The sequence below is a fragment of the Cydia pomonella genome, chromosome 28, assembly GCF_033807575.1.
Source record: "Cydia pomonella isolate Wapato2018A chromosome 28, ilCydPomo1, whole genome shotgun sequence".
Lineage (NCBI taxonomy): Eukaryota > Metazoa > Arthropoda > Insecta > Lepidoptera > Tortricidae > Cydia > Cydia pomonella.
Window position 1 is genome coordinate 5,020,691 of NC_084730.1, and position 25,259 is coordinate 5,045,949.

The 25,259-nt window shown below is 38.1% G+C and overlaps 1 protein-coding gene and 1 long non-coding RNA gene across 3 annotated transcripts; one reads left to right on the plus strand and one right to left on the minus strand.

Annotated features, from left to right (window-relative positions):
- Positions 1-4,863: 4,863 nt before the first annotated feature.
- On the minus strand, positions 4,864-20,717 carry LOC133532860 (uncharacterized). 2 transcript variants are annotated; one of them, XM_061871710.1, is made up of 6 exons: positions 19,144-20,706; positions 15,174-15,279; positions 12,686-12,864; positions 12,367-12,479; positions 12,037-12,192; positions 4,864-8,669 (listed from the first exon to the last, which is right to left on the minus strand). In XM_061871710.1, exons 1-6 carry the CDS (start codon positions 20,133-20,135, stop codon positions 7,531-7,533), a joined length of 2,685 nt encoding a protein of 894 aa, XP_061727694.1. In that variant the 5' UTR covers positions 20,136-20,706; the 3' UTR covers positions 4,864-7,530. The 2 variants fall into 2 exon arrangements, 1 of the variants encoding a protein (XP_061727694.1); XR_009801761.1 differs by having other exon boundaries at positions 8,537-8,669; positions 10,596-12,192; positions 19,144-20,717.
- Positions 20,718-22,308: 1,591 nt separating this feature from the next.
- LOC133533098 (uncharacterized) lies at positions 22,309-23,888 on the plus strand. The gene is made up of 3 exons (XR_009801795.1): positions 22,309-22,711; positions 22,982-23,156; positions 23,654-23,888. It is a non-coding gene; the product is annotated as an uncharacterized LOC133533098 (long non-coding RNA).
- The last annotated feature ends 1,371 nt before the right edge of the window (positions 23,889-25,259 follow it).

Here is a 25,259-nt window from a genome sequence, read left to right on the forward strand (position 1 = left end):
CCGTTCAATTTTAATACAAACTTTTAGCATAATTTCATTTAACTTCTATTGAAACTCATAATAAACATTATGTATAAAAACAAAACATATAAAGTTGTTAGTCATACTAATTTAATGACAGAATGCTCTATAATCATAAAAACATTCTTCATAACAATCCTTAGGAATAATTTTACTTGTTATAACATACATTTCGTATAATAATTAAAGTACTAAATTTTAACGAATGGTGACATAGTGTTCTATGATATACTTGGTGTCAATCAAACTATTAAATTATACAACAATCTACCTATTCAACTTTAAAGCTGGTCGCCGTTAGGTACGACGACGAGCGAAGCGAGGAGGAGTGTTAGGTAGAACTGCGACCATATGGGCAGAACCATATGTCTCGGAAATTGTATTTTTGCTTGTTCATTTTCACTAGGCGTTTATATGAAGTTTATCTGAATCCCTTAGGAACCACAGAGGTTCCAACTCACACTGGCCGCTGCTTTGCGGTAAAATGATATATGTCGACAGACGTAAAGTACGGATGTAGGTCAGTTTGACGCTTAGAAAAATCGATTATGTTCCATGCAAATATAATGTTTAAGTTTTTTTATTAATTAGTAATTCAGTGTTGTTAAACTTTCAGCAAACTCAATCAAATAAAGTTTATGAACGATTTGCCGTGATTTGATTGTGAAACCACACCTTCAACATTACGCTGTTGGTTTTCATGAATAAAAAACGTTCTGAGTATAAAATAGTATACAGAGTGAACATTATACTGGTTGCCTGTTATGCAAATACATTACTATGCTACTAAACTATAATTACTTTCGAAATTATGCAATTCGTTTTTATTGTATTTGTTTTTATACCAAATCATAATTTCTGCATATCAAAATTATGCAATTCAAATTATGAAAAATGAAATTTCGCAAATTGTTATTATTAAAAACATTACACACCCCGTGACAGGCATGGTGACGAATGATAAAGAGCCAACCATATTAGCGCTACTGGTCGATTTAAGTCTACCTATAGAATGAGTTTACAGACCGATATAAGGTCAGGTAGGGGAAGTACGCCATGCCGTCTAAGTGCGCCTACCTTGAATATATCGAAAACTGCTTATATACTACTAATATTACTAGTATTCTACAACACTCTTAGAGTCTAAGTGTAAGTACCTTGAATATATTCAAGGTAGGCGCACTTAGACGGCACGGCGCACTTCCCCTACCTCACCTTAAGGAACGTTTAACTGTGTGTGCACAATGGCTCAATTTATCAACCGGTATAGGTGCTTTAAACCACGAAAACGTTCGGGGGATGAGTGTGAGGGCAATAAATATTTCTCCATGTTTTACATATCGCATACGTCTCTTCAATGCTTGTAGACGAAGAGCTAGCTCCAAAAAATGATAAGTGTTATATTGAGTTACGAAAATACAAAAGAGGTATGGGCATTGTGAATGTCATCTCGCTCTGTGTGGTAGGGCACAGCACAGCGGATGTCATTCCAGATCTAGAGCAGAGCCCAACTGGGAAAGTACCTCCACCTTACAGAAAATCGCAGCCAAATAACACTAGACCCTACTCATAGTGTTGTGTTCCTGCCGGTGAGTAAGGTTGCCAGAGCTCAACGAGGGTGGGAGGGAGTTAGGGTCGGCAACGCGCATGTAACTCCTCTGGAGTTGCAGGCGTACATAGGCTACGGATACTGCTTACCATCAGGCAGGCCGTATGCTTGTTTGCCACCGACGTAGTATTAAAAAAATAATAATAAAAAAAACAACCAATACAGATAATTACGTTTTATGAGGACGAAAATCGCGAGAATGGCACACCTCATAAGCAGCTTAAACTTTATAGATGTACTGCCACTTATTTTTCCCGCTGAAAAGAACTAACATACTAAAACATAATGTCGCAAAAATATATGATATTCCTTTACAAACAAGCCCTCTAGTTTGAGCATTTATTTAGTGATCTTGACACTAGCCGCTATTCATAAGTTACATAACGTATGCTTGTTTGCCACCGACGTAGTATAAAAAAAAAAACGAAAATACCATACCTTCTTTAACTCAGTGGACGACTTTTTAGGACATACGGTGAAACTGCGCTTATATTTTACAGAATAGGGAACTTTATCTATCCACCATTTTTTATTGGCTTGCTTGCACGGTTCGTTGGCGAGACAGCGCTCATTCTTTACAGCAATGGACAGGGCCGAATTTAGGGGAGGGCAGCCGGGGCTACAGCCCCGGGGCCTCCACAAAAGAGGGGCCCCCACAACAGAGACTTCAGAAAATTTACCATTTTATTTGTAAAATAAATTGGGGCCAGGGGGCCTCCGCGTCTTTATTGCCCGGCATTGACAATGGACCCGGGTATATCCTTAAACTACGTCAAACTTATCTTGGTCTGACGCTAACTCTATACATGAGTTTTCTTACCAAAACGCGAGTTATTTCGTAGTCGACATCTAGCGGTAAGTAGTGGATTTATCAGTACAACTACTTGACACCAGATATCACGAGTGTCGCGACTAACGAAACCTATATTGCTAAAACAATTTACAACTAAAATTACAAGCAGGAATTGAACATTTAGTTCCGGTTATAATAATAATAAAATAAAAAAACATTTATTCTTGTAAATTTCGTTCGTCGCGACATCTATTGTCAAGTAGCAGTACTGATAATTCCGCTACTCGATGCTAGATGTCGACTACGAAAATAATAAGCGTTTTGGTACCAAAACTAATGTATGGAGTGAGTTACATATTTCACTATATTCTAACTAAAAGTTCTTTGCATTAAAATTTTTTTTTTAAATTTAATCTGTTTATTTCATATCAAAAAAACATGCATTTTTTCTAACTTAACTACTAATCTTAAATTAAAAATACTTAATAGGTATGCATAAATACTTAATTAAAAATAAGTCTAGAATAGGTAAATAAAAGTCATATTAATGTTAATTATTTAATGCTATCAATATGATAACTTAATTCGCCAACTAAGATACGCCAAAACTAAAAAAAAAAACTGATGTAAACCAAAAAAAAAATTACAATACATTAATTCAATCAACTTCATAATAAGAGTAGCTAACGTATGGTTTTTGTAATAGGTATTAAATTATTAAGGTTTTTATTACACTCAGTATAGATCGTAGCATTCACGAAGACGCGTGCCTTGAGTCGTATTGTCATGATATTAAAGGTTAGATTTGACAAATCTGCGCGTCTTCGTGGATGACACGATCTATAACTAAGATTATACGGTAAAAAATATTTGTACTTAAGTATAATAACTATACATAGTTTGATAGGAAAAAATAAACTCATAATGTAAAGGAAAAATACATTCGCGTAATTTAATCTACTTGTTCCAAAGTAATGTTTGATTTATATATTTTATCAAAAATAATTTGAAATAGAGGTTGATTGTCAAAGAAAACTTTGTAGCCGCAGTAAATTTTCTGCCATCTTTCGACACATGATTAAAACGTTTAGAACGCCATTTGACTTTGATCCTTATTATTTCAGTGATATGTGTTAAATTTGTTAAATAGCAAAAAGTGGCGACACCTTACTGGGCAAAGGCTAAAGGTTGTGGCGCCATCGCTCGAAACGATGCCGCCATATCTTTGGAATCTATTAGATGGCGCCACTTTTTGATATTTAACACATATCAGCGAAAGAATAAGGATCAAAGTCAAATGGCGTTTTAACAGTTTTAATCATGTGTCGAAAGATGGCAGTAAATTTACTGTAGCTACAAAGAGTTCTTTGACAATCCACCTCAATTTCAAATTCTCTTTGATTTTAGTTTCTAGTTATATAACAAGCTTAACCTAACCGACATAGGCGTCGTCCTAATACAACGCGACTACGTGATTATCACAAATTCGTGCGAATTTTACTCGCGCGAACGGGCGATCAAACATTGAACTCGAAGGAGTGTCCTAATTGGTCGCGCGATTGTCAATTAGGACACCTATTCGAGTTCAATATGTGATCGCGCGTTCGCGCGAATTTGCGATAATCGCGTAGTCGCGTTGTATTAGGACGACGCCTTAAGCACACTGGCAAAAGAATATTATACTTAGAATCAAACTACATTATTGGCTCAAAAAACATATCAATTTTATATTATAGTCGACTAACGGATGCTATTTAATGATATATGATGAATTCTACAATATATTATTATGATTTCATTGACATTCAACAAAATAAATTATTTAATGTACCTACCAAATTTAATTAAAATTATATAATGCTCACTATTGAAAACTTAATTGACATATACAACTATTGATACCTACCTAATACCCGAAACTGTAATAATTAAGTAATCTAATCTGTAACTATAAACTGTAATAATAACTATAGATTATTGCAAATCCTATGTTAATCAAATTGTGACGTGTAATATGTAATAATATTACAAATAAATGAGTATGAGTATGAAGCCAATGGCCCCAGGTTGAAATCCTAGTAAGGGCATTCTTGTGATGGGCAACAAACACTAAACAGTGTGTAAATACTAGTCAATGTGTAAACAGGCCCCAAAGTGAAGGCCAGCCACACTAACCTTATACGAAAGTGACCAAGGCCGCCACTGCCCAGGGCTGGAATCGACCTAGCATTACCCGAATTTAATTTTTGACAGACGTATAACGTCAAGCTAAATACAGAGTGTTGTTATCTTCGTCTTCGCGTCTTCTTTATTATGACATCTATTTCAGTTTATATTTGACTTGGTTTCAAAAAAAATACACAAATCAAAATATTTTACAAACTAACTTGATGTTTCCTCACTATTTATTTATATTTTACAGATGGTATATTTTAAAGAGTTAGGAGAATTTAAAATTTTGTATGAAATCTGTTTTTCGCTCCTAATTTTCACAATAATTAAATAATCGAAATAAGTCATCGTAGGGGCATAGCTATTGTTAATATACATCAAATTATGTTAATAGTACATTACGATACAAGAGCGAAAAATAGGAAATTCGAAACAAGTGGCGATAAATTAAAACACGACCGAAGGGAGTGTTTTAAATCGACACGAGTTGCGAATTACCTATTCGCACATGTATCGTACAACGTTTTACAGTACATATGGCCCTTTAAGTGTTTGACACAGTAACGTAATATGCTAATTTGCGCACTAGTGCGGTAAACTAGCACCATATGTACTGTAAAATATTTTCCATGTCAATATCCAGAGAGGAAAAAGGGAACAACGTTGGTATGGAGAAGCGGCCGTCCACTTTCGTCATAGAAGTGTATAAATAGGTACTTGGGTACTAAAGAATCTCGAAAAGGAGATAATACAAATGAAATAACATATGAACAGATCTTTATAGCTGTTGACTTAGAGAATGCAAGTGTGTAATTAATAATAATTATAATTAAATGGTGGTTTTAAAGTTAAAATCAATGTGTATAGGTAACTTTGAAATTTAATATTTTTATAAGAAGTTAATATTACGTACTATTTTATAAGAATTCATATACATTTTAAATAAGGAGATTCGTGATATAAGCCAGATTATCTTTGGTTCGCTGATACAGTTAATTTATTTTTTATTATTATATTAAGTCCCTTGAGAATCTCAAAAAAAAATCGTATAAAAAATCATCAAAATGTAAATTTATGTTCAGTAAATAATTGTATTGTGAGATAAATAAATCATTCGGTCATAATTTTACTAAAGAAAAGACACTTAGCACAAAAGGAATTTCGAACATTGACCCGCGTGTTCCTATCTTTATCGCACGCATATAATTATATTGCTGTCTCGCTCGCGCAGTGTTCTTGACGCAATGTTGCCAGGAGTACGATAGTTATCGTACATGTACGATCATTTGGGCTCCGGTACGATGTACGTTCGAAAGAGCATTATCGTTCGCAAAAGTACGATAATTTCAGCCCTTGGACGATGCCACCCAAAAGTATAGTATTTGAAGCAAAATATGACACTTTCCCTCAGAAATAGGCTAAAATTAGCACCTTTTGGGTATTCGGCTCCTTAGTGCAAGACAAAATTACACAAATATAAAACTTATTTTTGAAAAATTAAGACGATAATTGTGTTTTTATTGATTATATATTGAAAATTTAAGCTTATTTGGCAAGTAATTTTTGGGGTACTGTCTTTTTGATAGACCTACGATATTTTTTTCCAACGGTGCGATAATTTGGACACTCAAATACGATAATTCTCTTCCACACACCTGGCAGCACTGCCTTAACGTCGGCATCATGAGAGGGGTAGCAATATAATTACGCGCTTGCTATATATAGAAGCATACGGGTCAGTGAACGAAATTTCTTGTGCCAAGCGTCCTTTCTTTAGCATCACCACATATTGTATTTCACTAAATAGCATCCGTTAGTGTCGCAGTCAAATAATAATAATATATAATATTATAAAGTGTATTTGGGTAATGCCCAATGTCATGTAATGGGGTTCGCCGCAGTATATTACAGATGGCGCCAGCATAAGTTCGTAAGCCGTCAGTCTTACGAAGAGTTAAAAAAAATTGTAGGCTGGATGCTACTTTTTTAAGCCAAAATTCATAGAATAAAACTTATGCCAGCGTCATCTATGTATAGCTGTGACAGTTGAAACCCCATTCGAAAAATCACCCATACCTTCTTGGTGTTAGTCCATTTTCGAAAATACCTGACGTTCTGAAGTATTTGAAAATAACCGAATCTACACAACATTATGCAAAATTATCTGTCTAAAGACCTAATTCTCAACTAGGTTTTAGACCACTTGACGCATAGATATATTTATAATTAAAAAGGGAAACAGTTTGTTTACGTTTTTGATGTGAAGGTTCGATTGGAGTAATGCTTGATGCTTACATAATGATTAGTTTTTTTGTTTTGTCGCATGTTTGGAGATGAGCACTATATACTTGGTCAAGCAAATCTTGTCAGTAGTACACTGTTTTCGAATAATTCCAAAATCGCGTGTCATCTGTGTTTTATCTGTGGAATGTGGATAGTGAATGACAGCCATCATGTTTTTTTACATTCTGAATCGTTGCTATTTCAAGAGAAATTTCTGCTGTCACCAATATATTAAATAAGCTTGTACATGAACTTAAGCAAGGTCAAGGTGCCTACAATATACAAACACGCTCGTTAAACGTTAATATTTGTAAAATTAGAGGTTATGAAGATGATAATAAAACATGTTATTGTACGTCGAACCAACATGTTAAAACATGTTGGTTCGACGTACATTGCTGCTTTTCCTAGCGCAATACCAACGCAACACTGCTTTTTGAGTGTTGCTATACTTCACTTTGCTGTACATTGCTACTGACATACTTTGCTTGACAGACTATACATGCCTCGGCAAGAATAGCAATTCCTGGATTCGTCTTCGTTTTCGGACTCTGCTACGCATCGCCCAACAAAATCGATCTCATCCATGAATTTCTAATCTATATAAAATATAATATACATCAGCTACCAAGTAAATATGTTAAATTCATTCTTACAATAACTTTCTTTTTCTAAAACTTTTCACGGTTTCAACGTCCTCCTTTCCTATGATTATTTTCGGAGAAATATCATCCATACTAAGTTCTTTAGGTTCTAGATCATTAGTCAGGTCTCTAGGTAAGATTTTAGGTGATATAACTATATCCCTAGCTTTAGCGGTTTTGCTAGTACTAGGTGTCATATTAGGCATGGGAAAATCTGTTTTTACTGGAACATTTTCGACTATAACTACATTTCCCGTTTTTCTTTCTTTCGCAGATCTTGTTTCATCAAATTCTGTTGATTTATTTGGAGTCATATTACTTTTTTGTACAATTTTATCGTTATTAACTACAGGTTTTGGTGCAGATTTAATTTTAATAAAGTTAAATTTTCTATCTGAGTTTGGAGGTAAAACGCCTTCTGGTGGTTTCGTTTTAGTTATTGCTATCATTTTTCCTGAGCTTAATCTTTTAAAAGTAACATTACTTCTCTGAGTTCCATCTTTAATTTTATGTACTTTAAGCGCGGCTATTCTCTCAAGTTCAAGTGTTTTGCTTGCGTCATTATCATTTATATTCACATCTGTTTTTGGTTTTATGATAATGTTACCTAGTTTAACTTGTTGCATTATTAAATCTTGATCAGTTTCTGGTTTAAGTTTGTCTAATATATTTGTGTCTATTTCTTTATAATTTATTTTACTATCAGTGTGTACTTGTTTTAAAACTTCAGTTTTGATTCCTAGCTTTAAAGGTTTCTCTGAATCTGTACGAATATCAGATATACTTACATTTTTTTCTGACTTTTTACCTTTTTTCTCGGGAACATCAACAGTTATGACCGCATGAAGTCCAGTTTCAACTGTCCTCGGTGTTTTATCTGTCACATTATTTATATCTTTGTAATCTAAGCTACCATCGTTATTTTTAAATAGAATCATATTTAATCTATCCCGGGCGAAACGACCATGTTTTACAGCGGTCATTTTATTGGCTATGGTCATGGAAAGAGAACCAATGTTGAATTCTGTCAGTAAAGTGTTTACGGATGAACCAAACTGATTCTCTATGCTCGGGTCAGCGCCGTGCTCTACTAAGATCTCTATGGTTTTGACGTATTTTTCTGGTGTTGTTGTCGTATTGCCAGTATCTGAAAAAAAAAAGGATTAAATTGAGTAAATAATAATGTAAACATTTGGGTTTAGAAACTATTTATGTTGTTCTACTCTAGTTATGTTCAAAATTTAATGTCGTAAATACTGTTGAGTGGAAAATTGGCATCGCTGTTATATGTGTCTATCCTATACCAGCCATCTCTATAATGTATGTGAACATATTTCTAGCATAATAAAAATAAGTGCACGTAATGTAACTTTTGTTGTTGACCGAGCGAAGATGGGAGCTTATAGGGAGCGTGCATGAACTATAGGAGGCAGCACAGGAGCCGTCAGATTTTTGGCGCGAGGCGTAAATGTGATGTTTATTGTTCCGATGTAGCCCACAAGATGGCAGAACCTACTATGCACAAGAAAACACTTGACGTGTAAATGTGCCTGTTTATGGTTCCGATTCAGACCACAAGATGGCAGACCCTCCAACGCGCACGGTCCCTATTTAACAGTTGGCCAGAACCAGTTTTACGGTATTTAAGATAACCAAACATGCGTTTTACTGGCCAATATCTGAAGACGAGCAAAGCGAAGCGCAAGGGAACTACCTACCTTTTCTCGAAGCGCATCATCGTTTTTTTTTTTAACCCTTAAAACTTGGGTTTGGATTATACTAGATCAATAAAATTCTCGGGATAAAATGTCAATAGTGGACTTATTAAGCATATAAATTTTCATTTTTATAGCTCTCATACTTTAGATTTTATTCATATATAAAAAAAACGATTTCGTCACTGACTAACTCACTCACTGATGATCATCAAAACCCTTAGGGTACTTCCTGAGGTCCTAGGAAGCTGAAATTTGGTATGTAGGATAGTATTAGTACAAAACAACAAAAAATTCAAAATCTTAAAATTTTTTGCCCCTAAGGGGGTGAAAAGGGGGGTGGAATTTTGTAAGGGGAATCAATAACCGCTGAACCGATTTAGTTAGAATTTGGTATGTAGATAGATGTTGTTATGGAGAAGGACATAGAATTGTTTTCAACGCCAAAATCACAGCGGAAGGGTGAAAAGGGGGAAGAAAAGGGCGTTAAGGGGGGGAGGGGTTGAAGTTTATATGGGGAATTAGTAAAAAAAAAATGATTGTATAAAAGATGCCTCCAGATATGTATGTCATGGTTTTAAATAGTAAATCACCCCCAACCCTTTAAATTAGGGGATAGATGATTGTCATAAGCAACTTACAAAAGGAAGTGAAATCCCATCAAATACATTTTCATGTAAAATGTTGCCAAGACGAAACCATAAGGCACTGTCAAAAAGTTATTATTTATTAGTCAAAATATGTGGCCTGGCCGTTTCGTTATCACAAGAACTTTTTTATTTTTTTTATACTACGTCGGTGGCAAACTAACATACGGCCCGCCTGATGGTAAGCAGTGTCCGTAGCCTATGTACGCCAGCAACTCTAGAGGAGTTACATGCGCGTTGCCGACCCTAGCATACCCCCTCGTTGAGCTCTGGCAACCTTACTCACCGGCAGGAACACAACACTAAACATAACATTGCATAACAGAAAAGCAATAAACAGTGAATGTTTTTTTCACTTTACGCCCATGTGACGTTAGCGAAACGGCCAAGCCATATATTTTGACTAAGGTGTAGAGTTTGTGAAGTTAGGGCTTGTAGAGTTAGAAGCTCGGCTCTACAAGAGATCTGATAACTTTCTGACAGTGCGAGCCTTATGGTTTCGAGTTGGCAACATTTTACATGAAAATCTTTTAGATGGGATATGCCTTTTCCATAACGAGTTATCCACTTCTTTACTATATTAGTAGAACGTGTAACATTTCTTTTAACAAAGAAGAATTGTGCCCTGGCCGAAACCTCTGTGCGTATCTTGACCAACTAACAAATTTCACTCCTAAAATTGTGTTTAAACGTTTCGACAATGATAGTTACCCTTGGCGTGCAGGCAAGCTCTGGCGACGGCGCGGTAGAGCGCGGTGGCGCCGCAGTCGGCCGACGGCGCGTCGATGAGCGGCTACTGTCACACTGTTACCATGTTCTACAGAGCCACTAGTGATAGTTACCCTTGGCGTGCAGGCAAGCTCTGGCGACGGCGCGGTAGAGCGCGGTGGCGCCGCAGTCGGCCGACGGCGCGTCGATGAGCGGCTACTGTCACACTGTTACCATGTTCTACAGAGCCACTAGTGATAGTTACCCTTGGCGTGCAGGCAAGCTCTGGCGACGGCGCGGTAGAGCGCGGTGGCGCCGCAGTCGGCCGACGGCGCGTCGATGAGCGGCTACTGTCACACTGTTACCATGTTCTACAGAGCCACTAGTGATAGTTACCCTTGGCGTGCAGGCAAGCTCTGGCGACGGCGCGGTAGAGCGCGGTGGCGCCGCAGTCGGCCGACGGCGCGTCGATGAGCGGCTACTGTCACACTGTTACCATGTTCTACAGAGCCACTAGTGATAGTTACCCTTGGCGTGCAGGCAAGCTCTGGCGACGGCGCGGTAGAGCGCGGTGGCGCCGCAGTCGGCCGACGGCGCGTCGATGAGCGGCTACTGTCACACTGTTACCATGTTCTACAGAGCCACTAGTGATAGTTACCCTTGGCGTGCAGGCAAGCTCTGGCGACGGCGCGGTAGAGCGCGGTGGCGCCGCAGTCGGCCGACGGCGCGTCGATGAGCGGCTACTGTCACACTGTTACCATGTTCTACAGAGCCACTAGTGATAGTTACCCTTGGCGTGCAGGCAAGCTCTGGCGACGGCGCGGTAGAGCGCGGTGGCGCCGCAGTCGGCCGACGGCGCGTCGATGAGCGGCTACTGTCACACTGTTACCATGTTCTACAGAGCCACTAGTGATAGTTACCCTTGGCGTGCAGGCAAGCTCTGGCGACGGCGCGGTAGAGCGCGGTGGCGCCGCAGTCGGCCGACGGCGCGTCGATGAGCGGCTACTGTCACACTGTTACCATGTTCTACAGAGCCACTAGTGATAGTTACCCTTGGCGTGCAGGCAAGCTCTGGCGACGGCGCGGTAGAGCGCGGTGGCGCCGCAGTCGGCCGACGGCGCGTCGATGAGCGGCTACTGTCACACTGTTACCATGTTCTACAGAGCCACTAGTGATAGTTACCCTTGGCGTGCAGGCAAGCTCTGGCGACGGCGCGGTAGAGCGCGGTGGCGCCGCAGTCGGCCGACGGCGCGTCGATGAGCGGCTACTGTCACACTGTTACCATGTTCTACAGAGCCACTAGTGATAGTTACCCTTGGCGTGCAGGCAAGCTCTGGCGACGGCGCGGTAGAGCGCGGTGGCGCCGCAGTCGGCCGACGGCGCGTCGATGAGCGGCTACTGTCACACTGTTACCATGTTCTACAGAGCCACTAGTGATAGTTACCCTTGGCGTGCAGGCAAGCTCTGGCGACGGCGCGGTAGAGCGCGGTGGCGCCGCAGTCGGCCGACGGCGCGTCGATGAGCGAGCCGGCGCGGTCGGCGAGCAGGGACACGTTCAAAGGGATAGCTGCCTCCGCTGCTATCATTAGCGGATTGTAACCTGGAATTGAATTGAATTGAAAGACCGAGCAATCCAAAACACGAGCGTAGATGTCCGTAAAGTGTAATCTTGAACATTGCGAGTGTTAGAAGTCACGGAGGTTAAACAAACTTTGCTACCGAATGAAGCACTTTTTTTTTTCACCACACCGATGCTTTGACAGTAAATCCTTACCTTGGTCATCAAACATCTCGCTAATGCAGTTATACATTAATCTTGTAAGTTCGTTGTCCGACTTGGATTCCAGTTCGGGTCGCCAGAAATCTAGGTTGTTTTTGAGCACGCTCCTATAAACAAATTATAAATAGTAAAAAAATAAAGCTTTATTAATCTACATAAAAAAGTACCCACACAAAAACCAATAGTATAAGCCAGAAGTCATTATTTTCTGAAAAATCTTAACAGCGCGATTCAGGATTTTGCCACGTACGGAACAGCGTCATCTAACGTGAAACTCGTGCACTAAATTACTTACACTCACGACTAAAAATACCTAGCGTGTGTGTCGCAGTAAGCCAGCAACGTCTTCAGCTGTGGTGAATCTATTTCAGCAGCCATATGTAAGCTGCAACGCCTCTCCTGGTCGCAGAGGAGTGGATCGGCGCCATTTTGAAGAAGTATATTGGTACAGGCGACGGAAACGTTCTGTCGCACCGCCATGTGGAGAGCCGACTGAAATGGAAACATTATAAATATTCAATTTAGGCGTAATTATAAATAATATCATCTTTAAAAATAACAGACTTGATAAAAAAAAGGTTCCAGAATCGGGCATAAAGTGACAACAGGGAACGAACTTTTATTTTACTCTGTCAGGTTTTTTTTTAATAATTTGAGAGATTGAAAAGCTGCTTTATTTCTCCTATGCAGGTCAAAAAAGGCGATTTTTCGTATATGAGTGAAAGTATACTGTCAAAAAGTTATAAAATCGTTAAATAAGACTGTTATTAGTTATCACACTGATGCGGTATCCGTATGAAGCAACGGTGTGTGAGGGAGACGGTCATATAAATATAAATAGCGCTATCTCGCTCGCATGCCATCCGGATACGGAGCCAGCTATCCGTGTGCCGCCCATACAAAATTATAGCTAGAGAAGTTCACATCTAGTTGCATTTTAATTTTTAATTTCATTTGTCCAAAAATTTATGAGATAGAACAAATACTGTTTTGTTTTATGAAGGTTGAAATTCCAATGACAATGTACATCGTAAACATAGCGGCACGAAGCTATAGAACTGCTGGGAAGTATATATAGTCCTAGTATGCGGTCTAATTTAAGATCTATTTGATTAGATCTATGCCAACGCAATAGAGTTCAAAATGAGTCAATACCGCGTACGTAGAACTACTGGGAAGTACCAGAGTTATCAAATAACGGTGAAATGTTACGTCAGCAAGAAAAATGTAAATACTGACCAAAAGTCACCGGGAAAAACTCACTAATCGGAATTTGCTAACTTGAGTCGATACCGCGTACTCTAAATAGTCCTGGTATGCGGTCTAATTTAAGTTCTATTTGAGTTCTATGCCAACGCAATAGAGTTCAAAATGAGTCAACACCGTGTACGTAGAACTACTGGGAAGTACCGGAGTTATCAAATAACTGTGAAATGTTACGTCAACAGGAAAAATGTACATTCTGACCAAAAGTTAGAGGAAAAAACGCACTAATCGGAATTTGGTAACTTGAGTCGATACCGCGTGCTCTAAAAAGTCCTGTATGAGGTCTAATTTAAGTTCTATGCCAACGCAATAGAGTTCAAACTGAGTCAACATCGTGTACCTATTTTAAGAAGATCTTACACAGCTGGCTCGTTCTAATTTAAATTTTATACCAACGCATTAGAGTTCTAATTCCGTGTAGTGGAGTTATGACGTTTTTACTACGCATTAACATTTACAACAAGCAGTACACAATAAAATTGCACTCATAATGACATGCCTATAGCAATGTGCATTTCAAACCAAAATCAACTTAAAATCTTGTACAATAAAGTCTATATCAGTTTAAAGAAACATCATTAATTGTCAGAGTCTATTAGTCGTAACTCACATTGTCAGTTATGATGTGAAATGAACTAAGTCTATACGAATAAAGTCTATATTGGACTAATACTGTTAATAGGGACTTTCCCTAAGTAAAGTACCTTGATATAAACTCGATATGTCTGTTATCGTCAATGAAAACATGTTATTTATGTATAATATAAATGAAGTATTTTAATAGGTTAATACCGGCACTTATGACATACGAAAATAAGTTGTTTATTATCTGTAAATTGTAATTTAAAGACTTAATAAAACAACCATTAAATTATTGTAAATTACAAACATGTACATTAGTTATGAAAGATGCAATGTTGATCTTTGACGCGAGTGCTTATTTTAAAAGTCGAGCATACGACGGTTCCCAAATCAGAAAGTAATATTTCGAGAGTTAGCTAAGAAAGATAAACTTTATCCGATAGTGGGGAAATAAATTTTTCACCACACGAACTGGTAAAGGCCCTCTTGATTGTTCAAAAACGAATAAGAAAGTTGCATTTTATCCACATGTGGGGCAAAGTAATCAGATGCAAATTTTGAGTTGCTTCCTTATGATAGTAAGTAGAATTGACTTTTAAATGATGATTTTGAATGATTATTTTTTATTACGTTCATTTGGATTTGATTTCATTTGATTTTTTTAGTATTTCATAGTTAGTAGTTTCCTCGTGTTGGTGTGGTGAACATTTTTGTGTTTCACTCGGAGGCAAAGTTTGTTTAAACCTCGTGCCTTGAAACCCTCGCAACACTCAAGATTGCACTTCTCGAACCACTCGGTACGCTCGTGGTTCTATTTTGGAATCTTTCGGTTGCTCGGATATCAATATTAGCACGAGCGGTTAAACAACAACTTTGCCCCCTTGTAAAACAAATAACTATTGATGCCCTAATGTAAAAAAAGAAGTTATATAATTAATAATATATGAACTTACCAAGCCACCTGCGGGTATATCGACGGATTCATGTCGAGCTCGCAACGATGCGCACTGTCTCCTTACAAGGTCCACATCATTGTGTAGCACTGCGATATGGAGAGGGCTGCAAACAAACACAATGTTTAGATATTATAACACCGCTCCTCGCTTCGCTCGTTGTCGTCAAATATGAACTAAGCTCTCTCCCTAGTGGCTAGCAGCGTTTAGGGAACGGGGTGGACACACGTAATGTAATGAGAATAGCCTTAAAAAAAGCGAAATCGATATTTTCAACTCACTGCTAACGGTATTTTCTTAGTCATCATACATCACGAGAATAGACAATTTAACAATTTTAACATGTTGCGATAATTCATTATGTAATTTTGTATTTTACTGTAGTTTTAAGGTTTATTAATTTATAATTTTAGGATAAGTTTTGCTCATTGTTATTTTTTCTTGCTGTGCATGAAAATTTTGGAGGGCATTTTGGTAACAAATTCGTTACTGGTGAATTTCCAATATGACTTGGAACTCCGGTAGCCGTCTAAGTAGTGTAACGCTAGGGTGGCATTGTATATGAAACGTTTCATTACAATCCAACTCTACAAAAATGAGAACGCAACACCGTATGTATGGTAAGGTGAAATTTGGCCGAGCTTACTGCGAACTCATAAGTGCAATGCATAATCTCAATGTTTAATGCATTTTCCTATACTTTTGTTCTCTGGGTTTATGTTTTCCCCCCTGGAAGGATAAATATTAAAATATATAGTGACCTAGTAATACCTACATCTAAGATCAATATAACACTCCTCCTGCTTTTAGTATTAAATTCGCCTATACAACAGTATTAGACACTGCGAAAATCTAAAATCGAAATTACGTTATCTGCCTCTCTATCACTCTTGCGTATTCGAGGGACAGAGAGACAGATAACGAAATTTCGCGCCCCAAAAAAAATTGTCATAAGCACACAAATAAGTGCCCTTACCAGAATTCGAACCTGGGACCTTCTGCTTCGTATTCAATTGAATGACAGTTCTGTTTAAAGACATTTATTCTCATTAGAACAGAATAGTTCACTTAGTTATTACAATAAATTAACATTATGTAACATATTCCAACACATCTTAGTAAATATTATTATATATATATTCTTTCAGCTTAGTTTTATCCTTTTGACCGCCACCGTCGGCTATGGCCGACTTCTGAAAGACTTGCCAAGGACGCCAACGACGGCTACAGCCGACAGTTTCGCCAATGCAACAGGGACTAACGCGGGACTCCGTAAAGTTCAATTTCGCTTAAATAATCGTAATCGCCTACGTCCGGGGCACGGCATGTTCCTTCGCCGTCTGGCGTTCAAAAGGTTAAACATTGTCTCTGAATGACTTTCTTTAACATCTTTTGGTAGGTTGTTATACACGTGTCAATGCCTTACCGCCTCAATGCCTTTGATACCAAACGCCAACAACGTAAAGAGAGACCGATACCCTCTCACACGTATACATACAACGCGTCTGGTCAACTATATTGTAACACATTAGGGCCCATAATCGGCGTAATCCGTAATTGCTGAGGTCGCCGTCATCGAAATCGATGAGGAGGACTATAATATATACATGTGTGCACCTTCAGATAAGTTACATTTACTCAATGGCAATGTTATTACAGGGTTTGCCCCACTGATATCAGATAAAGTTAATCTTATCAAATATCAACAACTCATACATTTCCAGAAATTGGAGTAACATTTCTTGGAAGTATTGTAATCATAAGTGCAATAAGCTGTATCTATGAGGAAATACGTGTTTGATGGGAAAAGGGACTTTTTACAGGCAGAATTTTATGATTTACCATAGCGGCGTTACCGTTTTAACTTGGGCATTTTTAGGGTTCCGTACCTCGAAAGGAAAAAACCGAACCCTTATAGGATCACTTTGATGTCCGTCTATCTGTCTGTCAAGACCCTTTTTCTCAGGAACGCGTGGAGATATCAAGCTGTAATTTATATCAAATACTCAGCTCTAATATCCCTTGGAGCTGTGAAAAAGTCAAACTTTTAAGCCAACGCAATCAAAAGATACAGCCGTTTATGCCGCAAATTTCCGTGAACTCAGAATCTTAAAATTTGGTACGAAGCAATGTCTTGTTCTATAAGGGCTTGTGATATAAAGGAAAAATTGCGAAAACCGAAAATTTTAGTTACATCATATAATAATACACAACTACAGGTTTGCACGGAACCCTCGGTGCGCGAGTCCGACTCGCACTTGGCCGGTTTTTCTTTCCTATTTTCGGATGTTCTCCTGTACAGGTCGCAATTCTTAACCGATTCTCGTGAAATTTTGTGACTCCTGTATTGATTGCACACCTCAGCAATAAAGAGTATTTTTATTAAATAGATTTTTTTGGTTGATGCAGTTTTTGGAATTTTTTCAAAGTGCGGAATTTAGCATAAAAGACTTAGGTTTAGGTACTTTTTTATTTTTATACTATTAGTGGCAAACAAGCATACGGCCCATCTGATGATAAGCAGTTTCCGTAGCCTATGTACGCCTGCAACATGCGCGTTGCCGATCGAATACTCCACCGAACACTGTCTATGATCGTAATATGATAAGATTCATATACAAGCCGTGTCTTATCCAACCTCGACATTGGCAGAATCATCAACACCTTGATGGAGCCATAACACGAAAAATTGATTAATTGACTCATCCCTACTGCCTTGCCTCTCATATGGCCGTCAAACCTGGACGTTAACTCAGTCAACCAAAAATAAAAATACAGACCCAAAGAGCAATGGAAAGAAACTGTTTAGGCATAAAACTATAAGACAGAATAAGATGCTCCAACAGCTGCAGGAGTCATTTATCCAGAAAAACAAAATATAAATTACAATATATACAACATGTCTCATGTAAGTGGGACTGATCTCGACATTTCTGCCGCTGCTGCATGCACCCTGAAAGGTGGGCCAAAATGGTTACCGAGTGGGACCCACGGAACAGCATAGATGGTGCTGGCTGGCGTGTAGGCACGGTGAAAAGTAGATGGCGGGACGACTTGGACGTATATTATCTGGATTGGTGGGAAACTACAAACAACAGGGTTGAGTGGAGAATGCAAGGGGAGGCCTTTGCCCAGCAGTGGGACAGTAAATAAGGCTAATAAAAAAATTAAAAATAATACATGTCTCTACTCTCTGGACATTGACCGAGATCCCGAGAAGAGTTCCTTCTCAAGAATGTTCTAATATGGTTCATTATTTGATTAGATAAACATTAAATAAAATATATTTCTAAAGTTAAGTTAAATCAAATAAATCATTAATAAATAGGAGCATACTGTATTAGTCATTCTTTTTTTTTCATAGGCAGGGATCACACCTGATGGTAAGTGATGATGCGGTCTACGGTGAAGCATGCTTACCTATGAGATACCTATTTACTCTAGCCTTGAAGAGATTCAGATTGTACTCATGCGGAAACACAGACTTGGGCAGGGCATTCCACTCCTTGGCAGTTCGCATATGGAATGTTGTAGTGAAACGCTTCATGTGTATTTGTGGAATACCTACCATGAAGCGATGACGAAGTAGTAGTAGTCCGATGGTGAAATGGGGACGCAGGAATAAGGTTGTGCAATTCCTCGGTACAATCTCCGAAATGTATCCTATAAAAGATCGTTAAACTGGCAACCTTAAACCAACCAACATTCACAATGATGATAAGAAGTGACACTAGTGACATGACATACTCTTTAATTACCGTGTACCTACATACATGCTGTTCCGAAGTATCGTAGATCATTGATTTACCCGTTAATACTGTTGCGTTTGGAATGAGACTTACTACATAGGTTAGAAATACCCTAATCGACATCTATGTCCAAAGGGTAGAGACACATTATATATCAAATCTATAACTTTCTCTGTAGAATAACAAAGCTCTAATAAATAAATAAAAAAATAAATACTCACTAATATCCATCTTCATCCTGTTCCAAGCACAATTTGAAGTCAATGAATGTCTGATGCCATATAAGTTTCAACGCTTCCTCATGTGTCACATTTTTGAGGACCTCTGGAGTAGCGATATGGAACTCATCCTCAGGTTTAATCGGTATCATTATAACACTACCGTCTCGCAGTCTGATCTCCGTAGAATTTAGTGTTCTATCTGTTACTTTGTCTATCTGGTCCAGAAACTTCTCTGTGTTTTCAAGAATCCCAGGAACACTTGGCCAACTGGACGCTGATATGTTACTGACATCCGAAATATTACTATCTTCGTCAATCACTTCTTTTAAATCTGGAAGTGATTTCTCTCTAAATTGTTGGACTTTCTCTTCTGCCTTTTTTTTGGTTAAGTTTTTCTTCACATCACTAGGATTTACCACAAATTTCTTCACGTTGTCTGTAACTACATACGGGGCTAACGGTCTTCGTATCCGTTTCCTTCTTTCTTTAAGGAGCAAATTTAATCTGGTATCAACAGTTTGACTTGATGTACTCACACATTCTTTCTTAACCTCAGTAATTTCCATACTACTCTGTGTCCCAATGGTGTTAAAATTTTTCTGCGGGCTCAACAATGCTAAAATGCCTCTTACTTTTGTTTCCTCATTGAATACGGATGATAAAGCAGACAACACTGTTTCGTAATTCTTCTGTCCTATAGTAGCAGCGACGTTGTCTGACGTAGTTTCCACGCAAATTCCCCGACTAGTACACCTGGCGACCGTCCGACACGACTTGTTATACAAATTCATTCGATTCACTATCACTACCTCCTGGGACTCCCCCTTTAAAAAGTCACAATCCGGCGACGAATATATGATCTCATCTTTGTATTGCTGAATCGGTCTATAAGGCAATTTGGTCAAAACTTTTGGCGGATGAAGATACATTTTCCTGTTATTAATTATTATCGGTTTAAGTATCATCTTCTTCGAGGCCGACGCTTCTGACATCTTTAACTTGTGTATATAAATCACCTCAGCATAAAAAAAATATATTTTTGTAATTCAAAATCGCATGAATTCGCTTACACAATTTAAATTGTTATTTTTAACGTAACCTCATTGCGCAGTGTTTACTTAATTATTTGTACGTCACATTATATCACACGAATACATAGTAGAAACTAAATTACGGTTAGGGTATCCCCCAAGCAATCGAGGCAAGTACAAAAGTCCCCATATTGGATGTTTGACATTTGTTCAACGACCTTGGGAGATCCATTTTACATTTAAGCGCCAATTTATGTAGCGAACCCTTTTTTTATTTTTAAATATGAACTAGTTATTTTATCATTAAAATTGCAAATTATGTCCAAAAGTGGTGCACGTTTATAGTGTTAATTTTTAAACAGGTTATTTAAATTGAGATTCGTATTATAAAATATTTTGTTTGCCCCTCTTGCGTGAATTGGAATGGGGCGCAATTTGACAGCTTCTCATTGGGGTTACCATAACTAGGGTCTAACAGCGGGAAAACCCAACCAATGAAAAAGTTTCTATTAAATCAAAATGATATTTTTATGAGGAATATTTTCATAACTTGTTAAACTGAGTGCATAGTTGACTAAAGTAATAAAAACTTCATTTATTTTTAATAATAAAAATTTCGAACCAGTTCTTTTTTTGTCACGAAACTTTACGTTTAACGTAATTTAATGTACAGTGAACCTAGTTTAATACTCGTTGTTACATTAATTGTACCAGCCTAAGGGTTATGACACATTGCGTCCGATTCGCAGTTGCTCCGTAGCGTTGTCTCGCTCAAACTTCGGAGCGACGTCGAATCGAAAGCAATGTGCCATGCCTCTAAGTCGAAAAAATCACCTGATATTAGATCTACTATACTGAAAATAATTACCCTTTAAATATATAAGTAAAATTAACGCCTATACAAAACCAACAGAAAGGAGCATGGGCAGATTTTTATTGACACTGGCCTATGAACCAATAAGAATAAGCGGCATACCATCGAAAAGGTTTTTTTGTATGGCAAGACTTGTCAAATCTCTGTTTAAAAAAAGTGATACAATAAAACATAAAGCCCCCTCCAGACTATGCACATGAATCGTGGCGTGACTTCGCGGAGCGAACATACCGCGACGTTGACGTAGCGTCCACACTCGCACAACTTCAAGGCGATTTCGCAGTTTGGTTCGCGGCAAGATGGCGCCGAAGCGTCAGCTGATCGGATTTAGTTTGCGGCAAGGCACTGATTCAAACTGGGAACTGTCAAATTGATTTTTGGTTGATCAAGTTCGCACCATGGAGATATTTATAAGCCCGTGGTTCACATCGCACCCAATAAAAGTAGCCGCCATAGAAGGTTATGACAGTTTAACAGATTAACCGACTCGATCGTGAGCGAATCGCGGCTCGAAGCGATCGCGAGTGTGGAGTCTTGCAAGTTTGCGCTTCGCGTCTCCTTTGACGCGAGCCAAATACCGACAAAAAACGGAGAATAAGGCGCGAAGGCGTGAACAATCTTCGAAATCGACGCGAGGGCCCTCCACACTCGCGTTCGCGGCTTCGCGCCTCGATTCGCGCACGAGTGTGGAGGGCCCTTAAGAAAACGAATAACAAACTAAAATATCGTGACATAAAATCATCTACAATAACAAAACCTTCATGATCCTGCCACACAGGAACTTAGTATCGAAAAAATCTATGGCTGGTAAATACCCGAATGAACAAATGTGTTATTGCGTTTTGGAAAATATTACGTAATTGATTAATTCGGTACTTATCGGTTTTACTTTTATGTTATCTAGAAAAATGTATCATATTATATTGTATCTGATGCTTTATCTAGCGCTCAGTTAACTCACAATGATCAGTACAAAGTACAATTGTATTTCCACATTCGTCATTCATTGTTTATTTATTAGCAGGTGACCAGCTGGAGTAATTTGTGTCGGTTCAAACGCGCGCTGCTCGTATCGTCGATCCCAAACAACATTTATTATTATGTGTCCCAATTACCGAAACTTCAACTTCATGCTCCACTTTGATTATAAGTTGCGTAGAAGTAACGTTTAGTAATAAGCAGGCAACACCGGTCATAAAATAGTTCAATGGTAGCGGCCTACGATTTCCCACGTGCGACATCCATGCGACATCCCCAAGGGCCTGACACTCTTTGATAGAGAAAGATAGTCTTATTGCGATTCCTATAAGAGGAAAGAGAAAATAGTGCAATGCTTTGTCTTTATCACCGACCGGGTTTTTTTTCATGGTCGGGTTATGGCAGCTTAGGAAGGAGGCTGATGGCGATATACAGAAATTTATAAGAGTGAAAGAGACAAAATCCCGCAAGATGCCATACATTAAACTGTCAATCATATTGTCAAGAGTGCTAGTAAACAATGTGGTTTTCTTATTGTAGAAGATTTATAAAGTGAATGATTGTGTTTATTAAGTATTTAATGGAGGTGTAAGATGTTTTTACGTACAATTAACATGGTGGGGTGTTCAGTGGTTGCCTACAAAAGCAATAGCTTGCGAAAATAAGCGGGTGTAACATTTCATGCGTAAGTACAAGTTTTTCGTATTTTGATCATGTATTTCTTTCTCAAATCTCACAGGAACCAAGTTACTGAGTTACATCATTAGTTGGATTATGAAAAACTTCATAAAATAGGAGATATCAGTAAATTATTGCTAAAAATAAAACAGAAAGTTTGGTTATGTAAACCAGTCAAATTCAGTAGTATTTTATTTAGGGTTGCAAACAAATAGAAAAAAAAGTCCCCTGCAATTACCCCATATTTCGGGAGTTTCAAGCTATTTGATATTTCCAGCTTTCCGACGGAGGATGAAATTGTTAAAGAATGGATTGCGGGAACTGGAAAATCAAATTGGATGCCTCACAAATACTCGCGTATTTGTTCCAAACATTTTGAACAACATTGTGTCCGCAAACTGGGCAAACGAACTTTCATCGAAAAGTTTTCTTTTCCAACCTTGTTCATACACGTAAGTTGGCTGTTATTAAATAAGTAATAGTAACTAGTGGGAATAACCCGTTACACTATACACTATATTAGAGTTGGTACATCTTATCATAGGTCTCACAGTGTTTTGAAGTATTTATTTGGGTTCTTGAACTCTAACAAATTATTGGGGGTAATTCAGTAATCACCCCCAATAATTTATTAGAGTTAATTCCCAGTGGAATTAAAAATCCTACCTATTACCAGTGGGAATTTTATTTCCCAGTAGTTACCAGTGGTAAAAGGTGGGAATAAAGTTAGTGTAACTACCTGTGGTAAAAGGTGGACAAAAGTTCCTAGTAGTTACCACTAGTAACAACTTGGTGGTAACTAGTAGGAATAACCCGTTGTACTATTAAGACCACAGACTTAAATTTTTAAATTATTTCTTTGGAGGCTTGGCACATGGGATTACGGATTATATGAGTATAAAACTCTAAAATAATGTAATTATTAAAATTGATTAATACTACCCCGCAGGAGAGGAGAGAGAAAATTCTTTTCTTCATCATGTCATGGAAATCGTCCATTCGTGCACGTCGTCGTCGTGGCAGTCTCAACAGCATTCTGAAGCTATTATTGAACTTCATATAATTGATCCACAGGTTACAAGTGTATGTGTAAATAAAGTTTTCTTGACCCCCACAGTATGTACAACGCGCAACACGTAAGATTTTTTATTTAAACATAAATATTCGGTTTTAAGTAACAGTTTTTAATGTAAACGCTGGTGGCCTAGCGGTAAGAGCGTGCGACTTGCAATCCGGAGGTCGCGGGTTCAAACCCCGGCTCGTACCAATGAGTTTTTTGGAACTTATGTACGAAATATCATTTGATATTTACCAGTCGCTTTTCGGTGAAGGAAAACATCGTGAGGAAACCGGACTAATACCAACAAGGCCTAGTTTACCCTCTGGGTTGGAAGGGCAGATGGCAGTCGCTTTCGTAAAAAATTGTGCCTACGCCAAATCTTGGGATTAGTTGTCAAGCGGACCCCAGGCTCCCATGAGCCGTGGCAAAATGCCGGGACAACGCGAGGAAGAAAAAAAAAAGTAACAGTTTTAATGTAAATGACCATGTTAGCTTAAAATCATATACTGCGTATCTAATGAGGTGTCGCTCAAGCACATCGTCAAGAACCTTCGCTGCAATAGGGTTGTTTCCATTTTGAAATGCTTGTATTATATAATATATATATATTTACCAAATTATGGCCTAATATTCAATTTATTTGTGTTGTTCTCAAGTAAAAGGTACCGCATTGTCGCTTATCATAAGAACGCTCTTACAGGTTGTACGTATAGAGAGCAAGCAAATTGTATCCTTATGGTAAGCGACTATGTGGTACCTTTTACTTGAGAACGACACATTTAATTATTATTTCTAGTAAGTACAGTTATAATAATATAAGTTTTGAATAAAGAAATTACCTCTTTTGATAGTTTATCCTTTTTATTCCAACAATCACCTAATCTTATATCAACTCAAAACTTCATATAGGTAAGTAAGGCTTATTTACAAGTTACTACAAAAACAAATAAACCGACTACTAGTTGCGATTATGTTCGCGATTTCTCTTGCGATACTTCGCAAGTTAGGGAGTCAAAATGGCGACTCACTCATTACGTAATTTAAGTACTTGTTGCATCGTTTTCCTATTACATTTTAGGGTAATTTTTTGCGACCATGGTAACCCCATATATGATGTCATGATGACGTCATATATGTCTTTCTCTTACCCCTGGTCGCTCGACTTCTTGTCTAGTTATATTGTATGTCTATGGACATCCCACATCTTCGCGTGAAAGTATTGCCATTAACAATAAATTTTAATGAAATTTTAGCACAGAGTAGGCACACAAATGACAGTACAGACTTCTATACACGTTTTCGATACTTAAGCCGTAGCCATTTAAGTGGTTGTCAAGCTGTGTATGTGTGGGTATTAGTATGTTTTTAGGGATGTGGACTTGTCGATTTCAATCATGTTATATATATCGATTTTCTCTACACAGCGGAACAGAATAGCGATTAATTGAAGCCTCAATATCTTCACTAAAAATTAACATCATAGAAATGCTAATGG

Coding starts and splice junctions, on each gene's coding strand:
- LOC133532860 (XM_061871710.1), bottom strand. CDS start 20,135: ATGTCAGAAGCGTCGGCCTCGAAGAAGATGATACTTAAACCGATAATA. Junction 12,480..12,685: donor TACTGCGACACACACGCTAG/GTATTTTTAGTC, acceptor ATTTGTTTATAG/GAGCGTGCTCAAAAACAACC. Junction 12,193..12,366: donor CGAGATGTTTGATGACCAAG/GTAAGGATTTAC, acceptor ATTCAATTCCAG/GTTACAATCCGCTAATGATA.